The following is a 17,896-nucleotide window of genomic DNA, read 5'->3' on the forward strand; positions in this document are numbered from 1 at the left end:
GTTAAGGGAGCTTTGTTGAGGGAGCATTGTTGAGGGAGCATTGTTGAGGGAGAATTGTTGAGGGAGCTTTGTTGAGGGAGCATTGTTGAGGGAGAATTGTTGAGGGAGCTTTGTTGAGGGAGCATTGTTGGGGGAGAAGTGTTGAAGGAGAATTGTTGAGGGAGCTTTGTTGAGGGAGAAATGTTGAGGGAGAATTGTTGAGGGAGCATTGTTGAGGGAGCATTGTTGAGGGAACATTGTTGAGGGAACATTGTTGAGGGAGAATTGTTGAGGGATAATTGTTGAGGGAGCATTGTTGAGGGAGAATTGTTGAGGGAGAATTGTTGAGGGAGAAGTGTTGGGGGAGAAGTGTTGAGGGAGCTTTGTTGAGGGAGCATTGTTGAGGGAGTATTGTTGAGGGAGTATTATTGAGGGAGTATTGTTGAGGGAGTATTATTGAGGGAGTATTGTTGAGGGAGTATTATTGAGGGAGCATTGTTGAGGGAGAATTGTTGAGGGAGAATTGTTGAGGGAGAATTGTTGAGGGAGAAGTGTTGGGGGAGAAGTGTTGAGGGAGTATTGTTGATGGAGTATTATTGGGGGAGTATTGTTGAGGGAGTATTATTGAGGGAGTATTGTTGAGGGAGTATTATTGAGGGAGTTTTGTTGGGGGAGAATTGTTGAGGGAGTATTGTTGAGGAGTATTATTGAGGGAGTATTGTTGAGGGAGTATTGTTGAGAGAGTATTGTTGAGGGAGCATTGTTGAGGGAGTATTGTTGAGGGAGCATTGTTGAGGGAGCATTGTTGAGGGAGCTAGCACAGACAGACAGAGAGACACATAAATATACAGACAGACAGACAGACAGACAGACAGACAGACAGACAGACAGACAGACAGACAGACAGACAGACAGACAGACAGACAGACAGACAGACAGACAGACAGACAGACAGACAGACAGACAGACAGACAGACAGACAGACAGACAGACATCCTAACCGACTTGCCAAAACTGTAGTTTGTTAACAATACATTTTTAGAGTGGATGAAAAACGAATTTTAATGACTCCAAACTAAGTGTAAGTAAACTTCCGACTTCAGCTGTATGTCGGTATTCCTCTTGTCCCGATGGGTAGGACGGTGTGCAGTGCGATGCCAATTGCAAATTGAAGTGGAATTGGACTGAATTCTGTCCCCACAATTTTAGCTGTACAAGACTGTGTGTACTGCATTCAAACATGGAGATAAGACAGACACCGACAGAAAGAAGACAGACACCGACCGGGTATCCTCCTCGGCTATGGGAGAACTCTCACATCCCCTCTCGCTCTCTTTTTCGCTCTGTCCTAAGGAAAGTACTTTCACATCCCCCCCTCTCTCTCTCTCTCTCTCTCTCTCTCTCTCTCTCTCTCTCTCTCTCTCCTAAGGAAAACACTTTCACATCCCCTCTCTCTGTTTCTCTCTCTCGCTCTGGCTCTTTTTCACTCCGTCTCTCTCTATCTGACCTAAGGAAAATACTTTCACATCTCTCTCTCTCTTTCTCAAATTAATTCAAGGACTTGATTGGCATGGGAAACATATGCTTACATTGCCAAAGCAAGTGATGTAGATAATAAACAAAAGTGAAATAAACAATAAAACTGAACAGTAAACATTACATTCACAGAAGTTCCAAAATAATAAATACATTTCAAATGTCATAATATGTAAATACAGTGTTGTAACGATGTAACCAGTAGATATTGGATTTGATCAAAATAGTGTTTGTTTTCTAATTCTTTGTGGATCTGTGTAACCTGAGGGAATAATGTGTCTCTAATATGGTCATACATTTGTCAAGAGGTTAGGAAGTGCACCTCAGTTTCCACCTCCTTTTGTGGCAGTGTGCACATAGCCTGTCTTCTACTACAGCGCCCTTTCTCAATAGCAAGGCTATGCTCACTGAGTCAGTACATAGTCAAGGCAGTCCTTATGTTTGGGTCTGCCACTGCTCGCGCTCTCTCTCTCTCTCTCTCTCTCTCTCTCTCTCTCTCTCTCTCTCTCTCTCTCTCTAAGAAGACATACACAGAAAGAAGACAGACACAGAAAGAAGACAGACACCGACCGGGTATCCTCCTCGGCTATGGGAGAACTCTCACATCCCCTCTCGCTCTCTTTTTCGCTCTGTCCTAAGGAAAGTACTTTCACATCCCCCTCTCTCTCTCTCTCTCTCTCTCTCTCTCTCTCTCTCTCTCTCTCTCTATCCTAAGGAAAACAGATACAGACTGGGTATCCTCCTCGGCTGTTGGAGAACATACTACCTCTTTCTACTTGTTATTTTTGTCTTAACTTGTTTTATAGTTTTTATTTATGTTGACGGATGAACTGCATTGTTGGGGGAGAAGTGTTGAAGGAGCTTTGTTGAGGGAGCAATGTTGAGGGAGCATTGTTGAGGGAGCATTGTTGGGGGAGAAGTGTTAAAGGAGAATTGTTGAGGGAGCTTTGTTGAGGGAGCATTGTTGGGGGAGAAGTGTTGAAGGAGAATTGTTGAGGGAGCTTTGTTGAGGGAGCAATGTTGAGGGAGCATTGTTGAGGGAGAATTGTTAAGGGAGCTTTGTTGAGGGAGCATTGTTGAGGGAGCATTGTTGAGGGAGCATTGTTGAGGGAGAATTGTTGAGGGAGCTTTGTTGAGGGAGCATTGTTGAGGGAGAATTGTTGAGGGAGCTTTGTTGAGGGAGCATTGTTGGGGGAGAAGTGTTGAAGGAGAATTGTTGAGGGAGCTTTGTTGAGGGAGAAATGTTGAGGGAGAATTGTTGAGGGAGCATTGTTGAGGGAGCATTGTTGAGGGAACATTGTTGAGGGAACATTGTTGAGGGAGAATTGTTGAGGGATAATTGTTGAGGGAGCATTGTTGAGGGAGAATTGTTGAGGGAGAATTGTTGAGGGAGAAGTGTTGGGGGAGAAGTGTTGAGGGAGCTTTGTTGAGGGAGCATTGTTGAGGGAGTATTGTTGAGGGAGTATTATTGAGGGAGTATTGTTGAGGGAGTATTATTGAGGGAGTATTGTTGAGGGAGTATTATTGAGGGAGCATTGTTGAGGGAGAATTGTTGAGGGAGAATTGTTGAGGGAGAATTGTTGAGGGAGAAGTGTTGGGGGAGAAGTGTTGAGGGAGTATTGTTGATGGAGTATTATTGGGGGAGTATTGTTGAGGGAGTATTATTGAGGGAGTATTGTTGAGGGAGTATTATTGAGGGAGTTTTGTTGGGGAAGAATTGTTGAGGGAGTATTGTTGAGGGAGTATTATTGAGGGAGTATTGTTGAGGGAGTATTGTTGAGAGAGTATTGTTGAGGGAGCATTGTTGAGGGAGTATTGTTGAGGGAGCATTGTTGAGGGAGCATTGTTGAGGGAGCTAGCACAGACAGACAGAGAGACACATAAATATACAGACAGACAGACAGACAGACAGACAGACAGACAGACAGACAGACAGACAGACAGACAGACAGACAGACAGACAGACAGACAGACAGACAGACAGACAGACAGACAGACAGACAGACAGACAGACAGACAGACAGACAGACAGACAGACAGACAGACAGACAGACAGACAGACAGACATCCTAACCGACTTGCCAAAACTGTAGTTTGTTAACAATACATTTTTAGAGTGGATGAAAAACGAATTTTAATGACTCCAAACTAAGTGTAAGTAAACTTCCGACTTCAGCTGTATGTCGGTATTCCTCTTGTCCCAATGGGTAGGACGGTGTGCAGTGCGATGCCAATTGCAAATTGAAGTGGAATTGGACTGAATTCTGTCCCCACAATTTTAGCTGTACAAGACTGTGTGTACTGCATTCAAACATGGAGATAAGACAGACACCGACAGAAAGAAGACAGACACCGACCGGGTATCCTCCTCGGCTATGGGAGAACTCTCACATCCCCTCTCGCTCTCTTTTTCGCTCTGTCCTAAGGAAAGTACTTTCACATCCCCCCCTCCCTCTCTCTCTCTCTCTCTCTCTCTCTCTCTCTCTCTCTCTCTCTCTCTCTCTCTCTCTCTCTCTCTCTCTCTCTCTCTCTCTCTCTCTCTCTCTCTCTCTCTCTCTCTCTCTCTCTCCTAAGGAAAACACTTTCACATCCCCTCTCTCTGTTTCTCTCTCTCGCTCTGGCTCTTTTTCACTCCGTCTCTCTCTATCTGACCTAAGGAAAATACTTTCACATCTCTCTCTCTCTTTCTCAAATTAATTCAAGGACTTGATTGGCATGGGAAACATATGCTTACATTGCCAAAGCAAGTGATGTAGATAATAAACAAAAGTGAAATAAACAATAAAACTGAACAGTAAACATTACATTCACAGAAGTTCCAAAATAATAAATACATTTCAAATGTCATAATATGTAAATACAGTGTTGTAACGATGTAACCAGTAGATATTGGATTTGATCAAAATAGTGTTTGTTTTCTAATTCTTTGTGGATCTGTGTAACCTGAGGGAATAATGTGTCTCTAATATGGTCATACATTTGTCAAGAGGTTAGGAAGTGCACCTCAGTTTCCACCTCCTTTTGTGGCAGTGTGCACATAGCCTGTCTTCTACTACGGCGCCCTTTCTCAATAGCAAGGCTATGCTCACTGAGTCCGTACATAGTCAAGGCAGTCCTTATGTTTGGGTCTGCCACTGCTCTCTCTCTCTCTCTCTAAGAAGACATACACAGAAAGAAGACAGGCACAGAAAGAAGACAGACACCGACCGGGTATCCTCCTCGGCTATGGGAGAACTCTCACATCCCCTCTCGCTCTCTTTTTCGCTCTGTCCTAAGGAAAGTACTTTCACATCCCCCCCTCCCCCCTCTCTCTCTCTCTCTCTCTCTCTCTCTCTCTCTCTCTCTCTCTCTCTCTCTCTCTCTCTCTCTCTCTCTCTCTCTCTCTCTCTCTCTCTCTCTCTCTCTCTCTCTATCCTAAGGAAAACAGATACAGACTGGGTATCCTCCTCGGCTGTTGGAGAACATACTACCTCTTTCTACTTGTTATTTTTGTCTTAACTTGTTTTATAGTTTTTATTTATGTTGACGAATGAACTGCATTGTTGGGGGAGAAGTGTTGAAGGAGCTTTGTTGAGGGAGCAATGTTGAGGGAGCATTGTTGAGGGAGCATTGTTGGGGGAGAAGTGTTAAAGGAGAATTGTTGAGGGAGCTTTGTTGAGGGAGCAATGTTGAGGGAGCATTGTTGAGGGAGCAATGTTGAGGGAGCATTGTTGAGGGAGCATTGTTGAGGGAGCTTTGTTGAGGGAGCATTGTTGGGGGAGAAGTGTTGAAGGAGAATTGTTGAGGGAGCTTTGTTGAGGGAGAAATGTTGAGGGAGCATTGTTGAGGGAGCATTGTTGAGGGAGCTTTGTTGAGGGAGCATTGTTGAGGGAGCATTGTTGAGGGAGAATTGTTGAGGGAGCATTGTTGAGGGAGAATTGTTGAGGGAGAATTGTTGAGGGAGCATTGTTGAGGGAGAATTGTTGAGGGAGCTTTGTTGAGGGAGCTTTGTTGAGGGAGTATTGTTGAGGGAGAATTGTTGAGGGAGTATTGTTGGGGGAGAATTGTTGAGAGAGTATTGTTGAGGGAGTATTGTTGAGGGAGCATTGTTGAGGGAGCTAGCACAGACAGACAGAGAGACACATACATATACAGACAGACATCCTAACCGACTTGCCAAAACTGTAGTTTGTTTACAAGAAATTTGTAGAGTGGATGAAAAACTAATTTTAATGACTCCAAACTAAGTGTATGTAAACTTCCGACTTCAGCTGTATGTCGGTATTCCTCTTGTCCCGATGGGTAGGACGGTGTGCAGTGCGATGCCAATTGCAAATTGAAGTGGAATTGGACTGAATTCTGTCCCCACAATTTTAGCTGTACAAGACTGTGTGTACTGCATTCAAACATGGAGATAATTTTGAATTAATATGACAAAAGTTTATTTTTAAACTAACCAAGACTGAATGTGTAATATCTTGGGCTCCACGGTGCATTTACAGACCATTTCATCTGGTGGTAGCCTTTTATTAGGATTTCAACTTTAATAGATAGAAACATTTCCAAATACATCGTTCACTGTCCTGAAGGAGATGAAGTCATGTCTGGCAGCCCTAACATTATATCCAGGGGAGAAGCACAGTTATGTAACTGACACAATACATTACCCGAGAGACAGAAACATTGACTCAAGTATATCTCTTTAGGTAAGCCGTTGCTCCTAGCAACAAGCCCCCCCCCCCCGTTCTCAGTTTCACCTTGTTTCGTCATTGTAATTAATGGACTGGAGGGATATGTGAACATTTGAAACTGGACTAATGTAATGTGGAGTTGTGATGTCATAAAGAACCAGAAGCAGACATTCCAGGGCCGTGAGGTCATAATAGGGTTGTTATTGGTAGGACTGTCACGGCGCTCTTTAGATCACACATTATCCCACATTTCCTGGTCAAACGATCATCACAGTAGGGTGCATCGTTATGTTTCATGGCCTGTGCCAATCTGTGATGTCGTATAGCCGCAGAGTGAAGAGGACATACAGATTTGTGAGGACAGTGGGACAGTGATGTTTCCTTAAAATGTCTGGCTCATAAGACATCCTTTTGCCATGTGTTTTTGTTATCCTTGGTCTGGTCCAGCCAATGATAAGGGGTGCAGTTATATGCTTAAAAATTTAAATAACTTGTTGAATAAAGATCTAAAATTAAAAATAAATGACTTATGGTAACAAAAAGACATCCATTGTATTCGGCATAGTAAAACCCCCCCACACACACACCTGCATATGCCCAGCATAGAAACAGCATTGACCATGACTAAACATACCTATATATTGATGGTCAGATTGTGCAACAGGAGAACATTCATGGGAGGATGTTGCTGTTGTGCTGTCGCGTCTACGACAGGAAACAAAAAGCAGAAGAGAAGAAGAATGTCCCACGTGTACTAGTCATACCAGATTGACATATATTTAAATAGAGAGAGGTGGAACCTATACGCCTGCATCTCAAGCAGACGACCTAACGATTCCAATCTGCCGAGAGAGAAGAAGAATGTCCCATGTGTACTAGTCATACCAGATTGACATTTAAAGAGAGAGAGGTGGATTTTCATTCATTTCACTGACTTGAAGAACCTATACGCCTGCATCTCAAGCAGACGACCTAACGATTCCAATCTGCCGAGAGAGAAGAAGACTAACTCAATCTTCCCCTGGGCGGGAAGCATCAGGTGGGTTCATTCAGACACATGAGACAGAATTACTCAACATCTGTCAACAGGACACGAACAAAATGTTGAACATGTAAAACAGGGAATAAGATATTAAACCTCATGTCATTTTGAAAGTTCAATATTTATGCTTTGTTAATTGTAATGGCCTCATGGATGTACATGGTTCCAGTCGATCTAACAGGTGCATTTTGAAAGTGTATTACATTTTTTTTATTAAATTAAAACAGCTTTTTTGAATGGGAGGGCAGTTCTATTGTCTCTAATCCAGTCATCCTGACAGTAAACGATGATGATAATAGTACGCAATGATAATAACGATAATTTACATTTACATTTAAGTCATTTAGCAGACGCTCTTATCCAGAGCGACTTACAAATTGGATAATGATAATAACGATAATGATCATGTTAATAATATTGATAATAATGATCATGATCATGATGTTAATGTTGATAATATTGATAATGATAATAACGATAATGATAATAACGATAACGATAATGTTGATAATATTGATCATGATGTTAATGTTGATAATATTGACAATGATAATAACGATAATGTTGATAATATTGATCATAACGATAATGATAATGTTGATAATATTGATAATAATGACAATGATAATAATGATAATGTTGATAATATTGATAAACTGACTGTAGTAATGGATGAAATTAGGAAGAATAAAGCGCTGTGCAACTTTCACCTATTTTGTTTTGCTTTACACATCACAGCCCTCGACATGGACAACACAACAGAATTGGCCCTGACCCCTGTCAATAACAACTTCACCAACAGCAACTGTTCTGTCATGTTTGTCATTCATTGTCATGTCTTGTCCCTGTGCTCCCCATGCTATTCGTTTCCCTCTGCTGGTCTTGTTTGGTTCTATCCCTCTCTCTCCCCCTCCCTCTCTCACTCTCTCGCTCTCTCTTCTCTCTGTCGTTCCGTTCCTGCTCCCAGCTGTTCCTATTCCCCTAATCATCATTTAATTCCCACACCTGTTCCCGATCCTTTCCCCTGATTAGACTCCCTATTTATTCCTTTGTGTTCCGTCCCTGTTCCGTCGGTTCCTTGTTTTGTATTCCATGCTGTAATTGCGTTTCGCCCTGTCCTGTCGTGTTTTTTGCCGTGATTGTGTATCACCCTGTCCTGTCGTGTTTTGTGCCTTCTTCAGACGCTGCGTGTGAGCAGGTGTCTCGGTTTGACTGCGGCCTGCGCCTACCCGAAGCGACCTGCAGTCTGTGGCCGCTTCTCCAGTTGTTTTCCCCTCTACTGTCTAGAGGATTTCAGTTATTCGGATTTGAGCATTAATAAACTCTGTTTCTGTTAAGTCGCGTTTGGGTCCTCCTTCACCTGCATAACAGAAGGAACCGACCAAAGAATGGACCCAGCGACTTCAGACGCTCGTTACACTGCCGTCGAGATCCAAGGAGCCATGCTCGGCAGACACGAGCAGGAATTGTCTGCTGCTCGCCATGCCGTGGAGAACCTGGCCGCTCAGGTTTCCGACCTCTCTGGACAGTTCCAGAGTCTACGTCTCGTGCCACCTGTTACTCCCTGGCCTGCCGAGCCTCCTGAACCCAGGGTTAATAACCCACCTTGCTACTCCGGGCAGCCCACTGAGTGCCGCTCCTTTCTCACGCAGTGTGAGATTGTGTTCTCTCTCCAACCCCACACATACTCTAGAGAGAGCTCGGGTTGCTTTCGTCATTTCACTCCTTACTGGCCGGGCTCGAGAATGGGGCACAGCTATCTGGGAGGCAAGGGCTGAGTGCTCTAACAGATTCCAGAACTTTAAAGAGGAGATGATTCGGGTTTTTGACCGTTCAGTTTTTGGTGAGGAGGCTTCTAGGGCCCTGGCTTCCTTATGCCAAGGTGAACGGTCCATAACGGATTATTCCATTGAGTTTCGCACTCTTGCTGCCTCTAGTGAGTGGAACGAGCCGGCGCTGCTCGCTCGTTTTCTGGAGGGACTCCACGCAGTGGTTAAGGATGAGATTCTCTCCCGGGAGGTTCCTTCAGATGTGGACTCCTTGATTGCTCTCGCCATCCGCATAGAACGACGGGTAGATCTTCGTCACCGGGCTCGTGGAAGAGAGCTCGCATCAACGGTGTTTCCCTGCTCCGCATCGCAACCATCTCCCTCTGGCTTTGAGACTGAGCCCATGCAGCTGGGAGGGATTCGCATCTCGAATAAGGAGAGGGAACAGAGGATCACCAACCGCCTGTGCCTCTATTGCGGAGTGGCTGGACATTTTGTTATTTCATGTCCAGTAAGAGGCCAGAGCCCATCAGTAAGCGGAGGGCTACTGGTGAGCGCTACTACTCAGGTCCCTTCATCTAGATCTTGTACTACTATGTCGGTCCATCTACGCTGGACCGGTTCGGTGCTACATGCAGTGCTTTGATTGACTCTGGGGCTGAGGGTTGTTTCATGGACGAAGCATGGGCTCGGAAACATAACATTCCTTTCAGACCATTAGACAGGCCTACGCCCATGTTTGCCTTAGATGGTAGTCATCTTCCCAGTATCAAATTTGAGACACTACCTTTAACTCTCACAGTATCTGGTAACCACAGTGAGACTATTTCTTTTTGATTTTCCGTTCACCGTTTACACCTGTTGTTTTGGGTCATCCCTGGCTAGTATGTCATAATCCTTCTATTAATTGGTCTAGTAATTCTATCCTATCCTGGAACGTTTCTTGTCATGTGAAGTGTTTAATGTCTGCCATCCCTCCCGTTTCTTCTCTCCCTACTTCTCAGGAGGAACCTGGCGATTTGACAGGAGTGCCGGAGGAATATCATGATCTGCGCACGGTCTTCAGTCGGTCCCGAGCCAACTCCCTTCCTCCTCACCGGTCGTATGATTGTAGTATTGATCTCCTTCCAGGGACCACGCCTCCTCGAGGTAGACTATACTCTCTGTCGGCTCCCGAACGTAAGGCTCTCGAGGATTATTTGTCTGTGTCTCTTGACGCCGGTACCATAGTGCCTTCTTCTTCTCCGGCCGGGGCGGGGTTCTTTTTGTTAAGAAGAAGGACGGTACTCTGCGCCCCTGCGTGGATTATCGAGGGCTGAATGACATAACGGTTAAGAATCGTTATCCGCTTCCCCTTATGTCATCAGCCTTCGAGATTCTGCAGGGAGCCAGGTGCTTTACTAAGTTGGACCTTCGTAACGCTTACCATCTCGTGCGCATCAGAGAGGGGGACGAGTGGAAAACGGCGTTTAATACTCCGTTAGGGCATTTTGAGTACCGGGTTCTGCCGTTCGGTCTCGCCAATGCGCCAGCTGTTTTTCAGGCATTAGTTAATGATGTTCTGAGAGACATGCTGAACATTTTTGTTTTTGTCTATCTTGACGATATCCTGATTTTTTCTCCGTCACTCGAGATTCATGTTCAGCACGTTCGACGTGTTCTACAGCGCCTTTTAGAGAATTGTCTCTACGTAAAGGCTGAGAAGTGCTCTTTTCATGTCTCCTCCGTTACTTTTCTCGGTTCCGTTATTTCCGCTGAAGGCATTCAGATGGATTCCGCTAAGGTCCAAGCTGTCAGTGATTGGCCCGTTCCAAGGTCACGTGTCGAGTTGCAGCGCTTCTTAGGTTTCGCTAATTTCTATCGGCGTTTCATTCGTAATTTCGGTCAAGTTGCTGCCCCTCTCACAGCTCTTACTTCTGTCAAGACGTGTTTTAAGTGGTCCGGTTCCGCCCAGGGAGCTTTTGATCTTCTAAAAGAACGTTTTACGTCCGCTCCTATCCTCGTTACTCCTGACGTCACTAGACAATTCATTGTCGAGGTTGACGCTTCAGAGGTAGGCGTGGGAGCCATTCTATCCCAGCGCTCCCAGTCTGACGATAAGGTTCATCCTTGCGCTTATTTTTCTCATCGCCTGTCGCCATCTGAGCGCAACTATGATGTGGGTAACCGTGAACTGCTCGCCATCCGCTTAGCCCTAGGCGAATGGCGACAGTGGTTGGAGGGGCGACCGTTCCTTTTGTCGTTTGGACAGACCATAAGAACCTTGAGTACATCCGTTCTGCCAAACGACTTAATGCCCGTCAAGCTCGTTGGGCGTTGTTTTTCGCTCGTTTCGAGTTTGTGATTTCTTACCGTCCGGGTAGCAAGAACACCAAGCCTGATGCCTTATCCCGTCTGTTTAGTTCTTCTGTGGCTTCTACTGATCCCGAGGGGATTCTTCCTTATGGGCGTGTTGTCGGGTTAACAGTCTGGGGAATTGAAAGACAGGTTAAGCAAGCACTCACGCACACTGCGTCGCCGCGCGCTTGTCCTAGTAACCTCCTTTTCGTTCCTGTTTCCACTCGTCTGGCTGTTCTTCAGTGGGCTCACTCTGCCAAGTTAGCGGGTCATCCCGGTGTTCGAGGCACTCTTGCGTCTATTCGCCAGCGCTTTTGGTGGCCGACTCAGGAGCGTGACACGCGCCGTTTCGTGGCTGCCTGTTCGGACTGCGCGCAGACTAAGTCGGGTAACTCTCCTCCTGCCGGTCGTCTCAGACCGCTCCCCATTCCTTCTCGACCATGGTCTCACATTGCCTTAGACTTCATTACCGGTCTGCCTTTGTCTGCGGGGAAGACTGTGATTCTGACGGTTGTCGATAGGTTCTCTAAGGCGGCACATTTCATTCCCCTCGCTAAACTTCCTTCCGCTAAGGAGACGGCACAAATCATTATTGAGAATGTATTCAGAATTCATGGCCTCCCGTTAGACGCCGTTTCAGACAGAGGTCCGCAATTCACGTCACAGTTTTGGAGGGAGTTCTGTCGTTTGATTGGTGCGTCCGTCAGTCTCTCTTCCGGGTTTCATCCCCAGTCTAACGGTCAAGCAGAGAGGGCCAATCAGACGATTGGTCGCATACTACGCAGCCTTTCTTTCAGGAACCCTGCGTCTTGGGCAGAACAGCTCCCCTGGGCAGAATACGCTCACAATTCGCTTCCTTCGTCTGCTACCGGGTTATCTCCGTTTCAGAGTAGTCTGGGTTACCAGCCTCCTCTGTTCTCATCCCAGCTTGCCGAGTCCAGCGTTCCCTCCGCTCAAGCGTTTGTCCAACGTTGTGAGCGCACCTGGAGGAGGGTGAGGTCTGCACTTTGCCGTTACAGGGCACAGACGGTGAGAGCCGCCAATAAACGCAGGATTAAGAGTCCAAGGTATTGTTGCGGCCAGAGAGTGTGGCTTTCCACTCGCAACCTTCCTCTTACGACAGCTTCTCGTAAGTTGACTCCGCGGTTCATTGGTCCGTTCCGTGTCTCCCAGGTCGTCAATCCTGTCGCTGTGCGACTGCTTCTTCCGCGACATCTTCGTCGCGTCCATCCTGTCTTCCATGTCTCCTGTGTTAAGCCCTTTCTTCGCACCCCGTTCGTCTTCCCTCCCCCCCTCCCGTCCTTGTCGAGAGCGCACCTATTTACAAGGTACATAAAATTATGGACATGCGTTCTCGGGGACGGGGTCACCAATACCTAGTGGATTGGGAGGGTTACGGTCCTGAGGAGAGGAGTTGGGTTCCGTCTCGGGACGTGCTGGACCGTTCGCTCATCGATGATTTCCTCCGTTGCCGCCAGGATTCCTCCTCGAGTGCGCCAGGAGGCGCTCGGTGAGTGGGGGGGGTACTGTCATGTTTGTCATTCATTGTCATGTCTTGTCCCTGTGCTCCCCATGCTATTCGTTTCCCTCTGCTGGTCTTGTTTGGTTCTATCCCTCTCTCTCCCCCTCCCTCTCTCACTCTCTCGCTCTCTCTTCTCTCTGTCGTTCCGTTCCTGCTCCCAGCTGTTCCTATTCCCCTAATCATCATTTAATTCCCACACCTGTTCCCGATCCTTTCCCCTGATTAGACTCCCTATTTATTCCTTTGTGTTCCGTCCCTGTTCCGTCGGTTCCTTGTTTTGTATTCCATGCTGTAATTGCGTTTCGCCCTGTCCTGTCGTGTTTTTTGCCGTGATTGTGTATCACCCTGTCCTGTCGTGTTTTGTGCCTTCTTCAGACGCTGCGTGTGAGCAGGTGTCTCGGTTTGACTGCGGCCTGCGCCTACCCGAAGCGACCTGCAGTCTGTGGCCGCTTCTCCAGTTGTTTTCCCCCTCTACTGTCTAGAGGATTTCAGTTATTCGGATTTGAGCATTAATAAACTCTGTTTCTGTTAAGTCGCGTTTGGGTCCTCCTTCACCTGCATAACATGTTCCCGTGACAACGTGCTGAAGACGGTGGTGTTTCCTGTTCTCTACTCCCTCCTCTTCCTGTTGGGCCTGTCCCTCAACGGCCTGGCAGTGTGGGTGTTCTTCAGCATCCCCAGCCGCTCCCACTTCATCATCTACCTCAAGAACATTGTGGTGGCCGACGTCCTCATGACCCTCACCTTCCCCTTCAAGGTGCAGTTGTAATGATAATAATGATGATAATGATAATAATGATATTAATAATAATGATAAGAATGATATTAATTATAATGATAAGAATGTTAATAACGATAATGATAATATAGATAATAATTAAAATAATAATGATAATATTGATGCTAATAATAATGATAATAATTTTATTCATAATGATAATAATGATAATGTTGATAATAATGATAATAAATCAGAATGATAATAATGATAATATTGATAATGATAATGAAGATAATATGAGTAAAGTGTATAACAAAAACAATGGAAGTATTGATTCTAAAGATAATAAATATAATATTGATACAACTATTTAAAAACTTTTTTTTTAAAGCCATTAAATCACTAACCTTAATAAAGACAATAAAGATGTGTTTTTCCTTCAGGTGCTGTCTGACTCCAACATGGCGTCCGTGGGTCTGCGTGTCTTTGTCTGCCGTGTCTCCTCTGTGCTCTTCTATCTCACCATGTACATCAGCATCCTCTTCTTCGGCCTCATCAGCATCGACCGCTGCAGGAAGACCCTCCAGCCCTTCAAGGTGACCAACATGGCCCATCTGACCCACAGAAAGCTGCTCTCTGTGGCTATCTGGGCCTCCCTGCTGACCCTCTCCCTGCCCAACATGATCCTGACCAGCCACAGCCCCACCTCGGCCTACTTCAAGTGCAGCGTTCTTAAAACGGAGGCTGGGCTGCTCTGGCATGAGGTGGTCAACTATGTGTGCCAGATAATCTTCTGGGGGAACTTGGTGACAGTGATAGTGTGTTACACACTCATCACCAAAGAACTGTACAGTTCATACGCCCGCACCAGGGCATGCCGTTCTACTGGAGCCATACACGACGCTGGTACTGGCGTGGGTAATGTTGGAGGGCAGCGCCAGCCCCGGAGGAAGAGTGTGAGTTCAAACGTCTTCCTGGTGCTGGCTGTGTTCTTTGTGTGCTTCGTGCCGTTCCACTTCTCCCGCGTACCGTACACCCTGAGCCAGACGAGGGTACACCTGTTTGACTGCAACCTCAAGCTGTTGTTCTTCCAGCTGAAAGAGAGTACACTCTGGCTGTCCTCCCTCAACTCCCTCCTGGACCCTCTCATCTACTTCTTCCTCTGTAAGTCCTTCAGAACCACCCTGTTCAAGACCCTCCGTCTCCCACCTGGGACCTGCAGTTGGCTCACTGGGAGAGGGTCCGATCCCAACACAGCAGAGGATCAGACACAAACACAGGAGACTCCCCTGGGAGACACATCTATTATGTAATCTATCTGGATTTAGGTAATAGGTAACTAAAACTCTATGTTCTATCTATGTATCGTGAAGATCTGATGAATGTTTCACAGAGGATCATACTGCCCTCTCCTGGAAGGTTGACTAAACTGAACTGTGTGTTCATTAAAATACCTGGGCAATGGGAACAATCAATGTAAACTTCCAATGAGAAACAATATTTTAGCCAGTGATGATTATGATAATATGCAGAGCAGCTGTTCCAGTACAGCAATAGCTCTATGTTTGTTACACCAGTCTGATACACCAGTCTGATATACCAGTCTGTTACACCAGTCTGATACACCAGTTTGATACACCAGTCTGTTACACCAGTCTGATACACCAGTCTGATATACCAGTCTGTTACACCAGTCTGATACACCAGTTTGATACACCAGTCTGTTACACCAGTCTGATACACCAGTCTGTTACACCAGTCTGATACACCAGTCTCTTACACCAGTCTGATACACCAGTCTGTTACACCAGTCTGTTACACCAGTCTGTTACACCAGTCTGTTACACCAGTCTGATACACCAGTCTGATACACCAGTCTGATACACCAGTCTGATACACCAGTCTGATACACCAGTCTGATATACCAGTCTGTAACAGTTAGTAGAATGTTATAACACCCTCTAAACATCACCGTAACCTCATGCCAACAAACTCACCTCGGGTCTCGCTGTCTTTCTCGTAACAGCTTAGTTCCCTACACTGGCATTCTGCATTGACTTCATCAACTGTTTTGGCCTAGGAACTGAAATAAGAGACATACGTACTTCCCCTGTAATTATGTATAACCATGGCACAGTGCTTATGCCTGTCATGTACAGGATAGAGTCAGCAAAACGTTCTTTAAAGCATAAAAATGTGACAGGTGATTGTTTTTTTCTATTCTATTAAATTAGTCATGTATATAAAAACCATTCTTCAACACATCAATACGATATCTAAGGGATAAATCTCCTGATTTCAGACGATTAACTGAAAGCTAGCCGTTCTGTATATCAGACATTATACAACCTATTTAACAGATGGTCTATGGGGAGGTGAGAGGGTGCAGCCTGTTGCTGCAGGGGCGGATTGGCCATCTGGCAATTTTGGCAAATGCCAGATGGGGTGGACAATTTTTGTTGTTGGGTGTGCTGGTAGAAATTGACACAAGCACAAAAAATAATATATATACATGGCCAGCGGCCCATGGGCCTGATAAGATATATATATATTTATTTTTGTACATTTCTGTTTTATACTAATCTACAGGTAACTATCCAAATGATGGAAACACTTGAGTACATGAGGGATACAAATTATATTAAAAGCCGGTGCTTCCACACAGGTGTAGTTCTTGAGTTAACTAAGCAATTTGTTTCCGATCATGCTGGGCAGGCGATTATTTTGGCAATTATTTTGGCTACCATGGGAATGACGCAATAAGATGACCAATGTCATCATGCATAGGGAACAAGTGGTCACTGAATGGTTTGATGAGAATGAAAACTATTTCAACCATATACCATGGCCGTCTCAGTCACCGGATCTCAACCCAATTGAACACTTCTGGAGCAGCGTTTCCAACCATCATCAACAAAACACCAAATGATGGAATCCCTTGTGAAAGAATGGTGTCGCATCCCTCCAATAGAGTTCCAGACACGTGTAGAATCTATGCCAAGGTGCATTGAAACTGTTCTGACTCGTGGTGGCCCAATGCCCTATTGAGGCCCTATACACCGTAACATATTTCTTTGTATTATCTTTTAGCAGATCTATTGTTTATATTCTCCTACATTCCTTTCGCATTTCCACAAACTTCAAAGATTTTCCTTTCAAATGGTACCAATTATATGCATATGCTTGCTTCAGGGCCTGAGTTACAGGCAGTTAGATTTGGGTATGTCATGTTAGGTGAAAATTGAAAAAAGGGGCAAATCCTTAAGAGGTTTTTATAAGAATTTAAGCTTTCTGCTAATATCAGATATGTCTATGTCCTGGGAAACATTCTTGTTACTTACAATCTCATGCTAATCGCATTAGCCTACATTAGCTCAACCGTCCCACAGGAGACCAGGCATTCCTGAAGAAGTTAATAAAGAACCAGGCTCATCAAATAGGTACTAGTACTCTGGTGAGCCGCACGGGGATTTCTCGCACCCCTCTCCATACTACCCTGTTGTGTGGTGACCGGTCCAAATCTTTCCAGGTGCTCATAGACTCTGGGGCCAAAAAGAGCTTTATGGACACTACCCTGGTTTCGGAGCTGGGAATCCCCACACAACCCCTCTCCATTCCCAAGGACGTCAAAGCATTGGATGGGCACTCTATTGGCATCGTCACCCACACTATGTGTCCCATTAACCTGGGAGTGTCAGGTAATCACAGCAAGTCTATGCAGTTTCTGCCCATCGAATCCCCTCATGCACCGTGGTTTTGGGGTTTTCCTGGCTCCAGAGGCGCAATCCTCTGATCGACTGGGCTACGGGTTCTGCTCCAGCAGCGCGCCGACACCGGCCTCGGGGACAACTCGGAGGGCGAGGCGCAGGGCGTTCAGGACGACGACGGTGGAATGCCTGCAGCATTGAAGGTTCCAACACGTCCTCGACCGGAACCCAGCACCTTTCCGTCGGACCGTACCCTCCCACTCCATGAGATACTGAAGGCCCCTCGCCCGACGCCTCAAATCCAGTATGGAGCGAACAGAGTACGCCGGGGCCCCATCGATGTCCAGAGGGGGCGGAGGAACCTCTCGCACCTCAGACTCCTGGAGCGGGCCAGCCACCACCGGCCTGAGGAGAGACACATGGAACGAGGGGTTAATACGGTAATCGGGTGGAAGTAACCTATAACAAACCTCATTCACCCTCCTCAGGACTTTAAATGGGTCCACAAACCGCGAACCCAGCTTCCGGTAGGGCAGGCAGAGGGGCAGGTTTCGGGTCGAGAGCCTGACCTGGTCCCCCGGGGCCTCACTGCGGTGAGGATCTGCGTTCTCCT

The 17,896-nt window shown here is 46.0% G+C and overlaps 1 protein-coding gene across 1 annotated transcript; it reads left to right on the top strand.

Annotated features, from left to right (window-relative positions):
- Positions 1 to 13,420: 13,420 nt before the first annotated feature.
- Positions 13,421 to 16,520, top strand: LOC124004969 (P2Y purinoceptor 12-like; the record flags this gene model as incomplete). Its single annotated transcript, XM_046313771.1, has 2 exons — positions 13,421 to 13,612; positions 14,020 to 16,520. Coding segments are annotated over 2 exons (1,062 nt in total), but the record flags the coding sequence as incomplete, so codon positions are not given.
- Positions 16,521 to 17,896: the final 1,376 nt, after the last annotated feature.

The sequence above is a fragment of the Oncorhynchus gorbuscha genome, linkage group LG19 (genome assembly GCF_021184085.1).
Source record: "Oncorhynchus gorbuscha isolate QuinsamMale2020 ecotype Even-year linkage group LG19, OgorEven_v1.0, whole genome shotgun sequence".
NCBI classification, from domain to species: Eukaryota; Metazoa; Chordata; class Actinopteri; order Salmoniformes; family Salmonidae; genus Oncorhynchus; species Oncorhynchus gorbuscha.